At 42.9% G+C, this 7,500-nt stretch overlaps 2 protein-coding genes across 3 annotated transcripts in view; both read left to right on the top strand.

The window, feature by feature from the left end:
• The first annotated feature begins 1,305 nt into the window (after window positions 1-1,305).
• npvf (neuropeptide VF precursor) lies at window positions 1,306-5,157 on the top strand. Of its 2 annotated transcripts, none has more exons than XM_060043052.1 (3): window positions 1,306-1,482; window positions 1,935-2,314; window positions 4,958-5,157. In XM_060043052.1, coding segments are annotated over exons 1-3 (549 nt in total). In that variant the 5' UTR covers window positions 1,306-1,314; the 3' UTR covers window positions 4,959-5,157. The 2 variants fall into 2 exon arrangements, with proteins under 2 accessions (XP_059899035.1, XP_059899037.1); XM_060043054.1 differs by having other exon boundaries at window positions 1,935-2,308.
• A 2,280-nt stretch (window positions 5,158-7,437) lies between these two features.
• The window catches only part of LOC132450875 (acetylcholinesterase collagenic tail peptide-like), an 11,210-nt gene continuing 11,147 nt past the window's right edge, over window positions 7,438-7,500 (top strand). The window contains exon 1 of the mRNA XM_060043050.1: window positions 7,438-7,500. This exon is cut by the window's right edge and continues 363 nt beyond it. The gene's annotated coding sequence lies outside the window, so the exon portion shown is untranslated.

Below are 7,500 nucleotides of genomic sequence, written 5' to 3' on the forward strand. Positions count from 1 at the left end.
AAGCAGGGTCAGGCCGAGAGACAGAGAGAGAGAGGGAGAAAGAGAGGGAGAGAATAAAAGACGAGGCCGATAGGAAGAAGAGGACGATTGAGTGAGATGAATTATAATAAATCGTATCATCGGAACCAGATGCTATGTACTGTATATGTGTTTCAAGTAAAGTAAACGATTGGACCAACCAAAAGGATCCCATACAGATTCACTAAATTGAAATTCTCCGTGGATGGCTGCCATAATACCTGTAAGCTCCAGAGCTGGTGTACCTCACAGATGCTTATTAAATAAGAATTGGGTCTATGAAGTCATCACATTTGATGTGTACAAATGAATGGACCGCAACATTGACACTGAGCTGGAAAAGACGTGGCCATAGGGACGACTTAAAATGACTAAATACTCAACAAACGCAGAACAACTCAACTGCTTTTGTAAGGCCGCTTTCATGGTTTGATCTACAATCCCAGCCTCCGACTCTCTCTTCTTCATCATCTGTAATCCGTGTCATTCCACACTGAGAAGGCTTTGTGCTATTTTGGGTGATGGCGGTCACCAAAATACACTTGTGTAGTTGTTCACGCCACAATCTGCCGGAGGCCTCTTTGGTGTGAGTCTGCACGCCTCAACCGCTGTGTTAGTTACCCAATGATGAGTACCCTGGAAGAATGCCCAGCATCCACTGGGTTCATTCACTAATTAAACTTAGCACCCTGCCACAAAGAGCTCGCTACAGGTTTCTTTGATGCCTCACAAACACCACTGACATCCTGCCCCTCTGTATGTTATCTACCATCAACAACATATAGTGTGTGTGTGTGTGTGTGTGTGTGTGTGTGTGTGTGTGTGTGTGTGTGTGTGTGTGTGTGTGTGTGTGTGTGTGTGTGTGTGTGTGTGTGTGTGTGTGTGCATGTGGGTGTCTGTCTGGGTGGGGGCGCGGGGGCCGATGGGGGGGGGGGTTATTGGAGTGAGCTGCAGTGGTCCAGACAACCATTTTACTAAGTATTACTAATTAGGGCATGCATATTTCCTTTCAGAGATTCAGGGCTTTGATACATTTAGACATGCTTGAATGGCTCTGCGGTGGGTCATATACCTTGAAAAGGGTTTGCGTCTTTCTATGAATGTTTGAGTATGCGGGAGTGACGTTATTGGTGTGTGTTTGTGCGTGTGTGTGTGTGTATCTGTGCATGTGAGTGCGTGTGTCATTTCAGGTATGCTCGCGATCTATTGGTTCACCGCACACACACCAACGCCATCGATGACGTCTGCGGCGGCGTTTAATACCGTGGGTCAGTGGAGGTGGTCCACGTTCACAACATGTCCTTGGAGATGTCTCGGACCGTTTTGTTTCTGGGGGTGCTGGCGCTGGCGAGCGCCGGAGGGGCAGCCGCGGCAGAACAGGTGCTTTATGGGAAACCCGTCCGCAGCGAGAAGACCTTCTTGATAGAGGGGAGATACTCTGGGAGGAAGCGGCCCAGCCTGAAGGTAATGGGATGCTGATGAAGACCCACGGCAGGTTGGGTCGTGTCCACTCCTCTCGTGTTGTTTTTAGAGTTGTCTGTGCCAGAGCAAGAGAGATTCTGTGATTATTGTGTTTCCACTCTGCCTGTAACTTATTTATTACAGCAGAAGTTACTTGAAAAAGTATTGTATTTATCGTTGTTGGTTGAGTAACATCAGTAAATGGGCGCATAATTGCTATTTGTGATCATTGTGAACTGGTATTTTCTTCAGTTCAAATAATATATAGTAGGAAAAAGAATATGTTCCTTTGTTTTGTTAAATCAAAGGCATAAGTGGACTGTTTTTATTGTAGCTGATTATCAACTGAAATATCCATACCATAGCAAATTATTATTTGACACATACATTTTGTAATTTACATATACATGCAGCCACACGCAAACAACAAACTGTTGTTGGCCCTTTGTCCCAAGGCTATAGGAGAAATGCGCAGGAGTATGGATTTAGGGGCCCTCGACCTGGAACCCATGTCATCCACCAACGGCAAGAGCAGCTTCCCCACCATGGTGCAACTGTACCCGCCCACCACGGAGAAGGTGTACCAGCCCATCGCCGAACCCGTCCACCTCAAAGCCAAACTGCCGCTGCGCTTCGGAAGACAGAGTGAGCCGTCGATCGAAAGAAGTCTGAAGTCCACCCCAAACCTGCCGCAGAGGTTCGGAAGAGCATGCGCAGAATGTCCTGACGTCGACAACGCTCTGTGGCCGGCCAGCACGCCGCAGTATTGGCTCAGCGTCATCAACAGGCCCTACTACCGCTACCATTTTAGACGGCCTGGCTTCGGCTGGTACTGGTAAACCCACTTTTTTTTGTTGCGTTATTTGTTATAAATAGGCTACAGAAAATTGCAAAAATATAAGTAAAACCAAACATTCAGACACTGGCTGCTAAATAATAGGCCTACAACTGGACATCAAAGATGCAATATACATTTAGAAATGAGATAAACAAAGCATAGATAAACACACTGCTACTCGAGGCCAGCTCTAGTTATTTGGTAGCAGTGTTGTTTTGGCACTCCGCGTCAGTTCAGGTTATAAGAATGTATACAGTTCGTTTTCCGACCTATTTAATTGGATGAGAGGCACCACTGATTTACAGCATAACAACACTGGGACTTTTAACTACGCAATTATCACTCCGCATTAAAGGTGTTTCTAATAACCGTCGATTGCATTGATCTTAACTCATCGGAATCACACATGCCACCAAAGCGACTGTTAACACACTCTTATTTTACCTATTACAAAGTAAATGGAAACATATAGTTTAAAGGTCATGATGCAAAGTAGCTGGTCCGCGGTAATGTGTAGACCTATGTTTGTGTACGGAACCAAATAAATTATTAAATATAAAGCAAATCATAATCTCTTATTATAAACTCATCAACGGCTGTGCTTTGGTCGTAGGTATGAGGCCGCCGACCGAGCAACCAAAGATAATCCCAGCAGATACTCAGTATAGCAGCCATGCCTCTCCTGTGATATGTCTTAATTATCACAGAGGCGTAGCAAGGACAAACAACAGGTGTAGCTCATTAATTTAATTATGTGTCTGTAGGCGTGCCAGGGCCTAATTAACATCATGAGACACACCTGTGTACGCCCCCAGGGTCACTGTATTAACAACCCAGTAGCCATAAAGTTGCTATTTTAACGTTTTTTGCAAACCACGGAAACGTTGAAACTCAGCGTTTCTGAACCAAAATACGTATGATATCAACGTCTCTAGACACCTTTACGTATGGGTTGGAACTGCTTAAAGGGACCCTATTACACCAACAAGTTTGAGTGTGGGCAGCTTTTCAAACGGCTTTATTGGCTAATCACACTCAAACCAGGTAGCATAATCTGTTGGACCTTTAAGAAATAACAAAGTAAGTATTACTATTTCATTAACACTTAATGTGGAACATTTGTTAACGACCTATGGCCATAATTTTTTTCTGTAACATGCATGACATGAATAACATGACATAACATGAACATATTCCCACAATATTCTTAACATCCCCAGAAATGATTGATTCTTGGTTCCTGTGATTGGAGCGGGATGCTGTGATGAGCAACAGCCATGGTTACAATGTCAGAGCACAGTTCACGATGCTAACCCGTTTATGAGTTATATGTTACGTATCAATTACACAAACCCAGATGAGGATTTATCGCCTTAATAGTGCACTTCAGCCGTTTACTAATTTATAGATATTTGATTTAGCCGGCTTTTACTCCAAACCACAGCGCACTCCTTGCCAATGACTTTACGTGTGGCAGCTGATCAGCCGTAAATTTTATTTTTTATTTTTTTATCGCTAACTAGGTTCCACAGGCTGGGAAATAGACACATATTCTAAGGCACCAAGCTCATTGATTTAACAGGGCACGTTTTTTTTTGCACAATTCATTCATTTATCTTTTTCATATTACACGTCCAAAGGAAATGCAGTCAAACCTGTAGCCTCAAGTTCAAAACATTCACGTATTGATAGTTATTGACCCCAGCGCTGATGGAACAGCGACAGTACGATGACCCCTCATGTGTGAGAGGTCGTTCCTCTTCCTCAGTGTGTTTTTATGATGTAGGCCTACTGTCCAAAAGTACCCCTACCTTCCCTGAGTTCCCGCCCATCTTCGGCCTTATGGGCATGGTAATTGTTTGCCACGGCAGAGTGGTGGGGGTGTCTATTATAGGATAATTGCCATTTATGTATACTAGAATGAACAACTAGGAGGCCGTAGCTCTTAAGGAAGTGACTAACATAGCCTCAGCAATTGCTCCATCTTGTGGCAACTCACCCAGTGGCTCGCTTGCAAGGTTTTGAGCTGAATTTCTTCCCTGATCTACAACCTACCGATCCAACATGCATGGTCTGAGAATCCAAACAAAAAAGTAACCAGTGAAATGCACGTGAACTTTTTATATTCAAAAATATTCAAATATGTTTAACTCATAAAAAAAGACCCCATACCTCTAGCTCATTCCTACGTTTGTTTGACCCCTTGATCCCCCAGCAATTCCATACTTCATCTTGGGCTACAGCCTCCAAACATATTATTGTATTAGAGTGGAATGCCCTCATTCATATAAAAGTGGTCGATAGCGGTACAATGACTTGTTACGATGAGAGGGGGAGGGAATGCTGTCGCCTGTGGGCTGCGGCAACTTGGCCTTGGGGAACATACACACACACACACACACACACACACACACACAGATATTGAGGTTACATGGTTTAAACTCTACCATGGTTTGCAAATGTAAAATAGTGTTTTCTTATGGCGACTGGGTTCTTATAAAGGCCTACAGTGGTCATACACTCAAACTGTATTTTATCGCTCCCAATGAAACAAAAATATGTTTGTTTTCTATAATTAGTACAGATGTTGTAGGCTATTATAATAATTAGAAGTTCTATTATTCATATTTTTTTCCACAGACCTAAAGACTTTCAGACGACTATCAAAAGGAAAGAACAGTTATCTCTGACGATACAGACGACGGCTTCAATGTCAACATACATACGAAGTGTTTCTACTGCTTAAATGAACAGCTTCGTATTCAGAAGGCCTTTTATTCAAGTTTGAACATTTTCTTTCCTGTATAAAATGAATAAATATTAAAAATGATTACGCATTGCGTTGTTGTACTGATTGTGTACTTTCTTCCTCAATACGGTAGATTGCTCACTTTTTTTCATGAAGTCAGAACCCTTTACTTAGTTTAATTAGTGTAAAAGCTAACTCAGAACAGGACCAAGAAAATAAAATAGCATTGTTCGTACGTCAAGGTTGCTGGGCACTGAAATCAAGAATACACTTCATCTTAACACAAGCATTGTGTTGTATGGCAACATGCATGTAAAAGCAGTGAGTTTATACTTAATGTTTCAATGAACATGTATTAAGCCTCAAGAAGGTGTTTTTGTTTATTTTCTGGAGGACCACAAGAGTTATGGCTGATGAAGGACGCTGTTCCGCCTTTCGTGTCCAGCAGCACCAACTGCAGGCCGTGCTACATGCCTCGGTTCCCCTCCTCCAGCCCTGTTGTCCTTGCCCAGAGAGAACGACGTGTGTTGTGGGCACAGGGAGTGCTCCTCTGACCCTCCTTTCAAACGTCCCCCAACACAGAACCATGGCTGAAACTGGACCCTGCAAGCAGAACCTCGGCTCACTGCTGATATTGTACAGAACATTTCATTGATCCAATCGCAATGCAGATAGTTTACATTGCGGTTGCATGCATCACAACGCAACTATGTGGTACTAAAATCAAGCAGTACTTTTTTTTTTACCTTACTCCCTTTGTGCTTCATGAAGCCACTGAGTGGTGAGTAATACATGGTGAAGAGAAGCTATGCTCCAATCTAAATTACAAATTTTCTTACGAACATACCAGATTTTATGAAGTCACAGTGACTTTTATGACCACACCACTAAAGTGGGTAATATTTGCTTTCGAAACAGCATGGAAGGCCATCTCAGTTAGGGGTTGCATGAGTGCAGGTGCATTCGTGGGAGAAGTTCAGAGTCAGGATGGCAGCGGGGAAAAGCGTTTTTGAGACGTTAGGATTTGGGTGGAGAGTGGCCTTTAGCGCCTCCCAGAGGGCAAAAGCTGGAAGTTGCCTTTTCAAATCACATTATTAATAAGCTCTCTTCTTAACCCTCCGACCATTTTCCCGCCACGCTGTGCTCCCTTCCTCCACCCATCCGGTCAAAGAGTCTGGCGGACTGTGGTGTAATCGCCCAAGGGCTGTACAAGGGAAGAGGCAGATCCGAGGGGGCATAGATGGAGAGAGAGGCTAATGGAAAATGAATTCTGGGTCTGCAGGTATTCCAGTGCCCATGATTAACATCATGAGAGGTTTAGTGATCGCGGCCTGTTGAGCCATGTACTCAAACATTGATTTTATCATTGGCACAAAACAAAACATGTTTGTCTTCTATAAGCAATAGAGATTTGTAGGCTATGTGTTTTTTGATTGATTGATTGATTGATTCAAAGAGGGGAGTCAGAGAGAGAGAGAGAGAGAGAGAGAGAGAGAGAGAGAGAGAGAGAGAGAGAGAGAGAGAGAGAGAGAGGAGGTGGGGCAAAGGTAAGGCATAATAAATACTAATCTAATAACACATGGGTAAAACAATTTGCCAATAGTGTTGAATAATTTAAAATCGAAATGATTGGCCTTGCTCAGAGATCAGTCATTCCAAAATACAAACAATAAATGAAAATCAAATAACTTAATATATGACCATTATTAACCTCATCCCTTGATGCTCGGCTACTCGATCTTGTCTTAGTCGATTACTTAGTCGAGAGGGAGTTTAGAGGGGTTTTTTTATCAGTTGGCCGCAATCTGCAACCTCACCGCTGGATATATCTAGATCCTTTATTCCCAGTTGCTGAAATCGTTCTATTTACAGTAATAGATATTTCAGTCGCGTTCAAACTCTTTGCTGCCCCCTACAGCATACACAAGTGTAAAGCGAGACGCACATGCAGGAAACAGGGCCTATACTTTATTCTGAAACTCAACGGGACAACCAGCCTCGTCAACCGGGACCCTGAGCAATCCAGTGAGATTATCAAATATAAACCACTACAATGTTATTGTGGCAGAGTGGGTTACATCAACAAAGTATTAATCTATCTATCTATCTATCTATCTATCTATCTATCTATCTATCTATCTATCTATCTATCTATCTATCTATCTATCCATCTATCCATCTATCCATCTATCCATCTATCCATCCACCTCATACTAAACCACATTATTTCATCGTAATTTAGAATGATTATATAATAGCATCTTTTTCACACACACACACACACACACACACACACACACACACACACACACACACACACACACACACACACACACACTCTGTCCCAGTCCGGCTCCTTGTGAGAGCAGGAACGTCCAGCAGAGGACGGCATTTCGTTGAAAATTAGAGCATCACTCACGCACCAGTGTTAAAA

Source organism: Gadus macrocephalus, chromosome 22 (assembly GCF_031168955.1).
Source record: "Gadus macrocephalus chromosome 22, ASM3116895v1".
NCBI classification, from domain to species: Eukaryota; Metazoa; Chordata; class Actinopteri; order Gadiformes; family Gadidae; genus Gadus; species Gadus macrocephalus.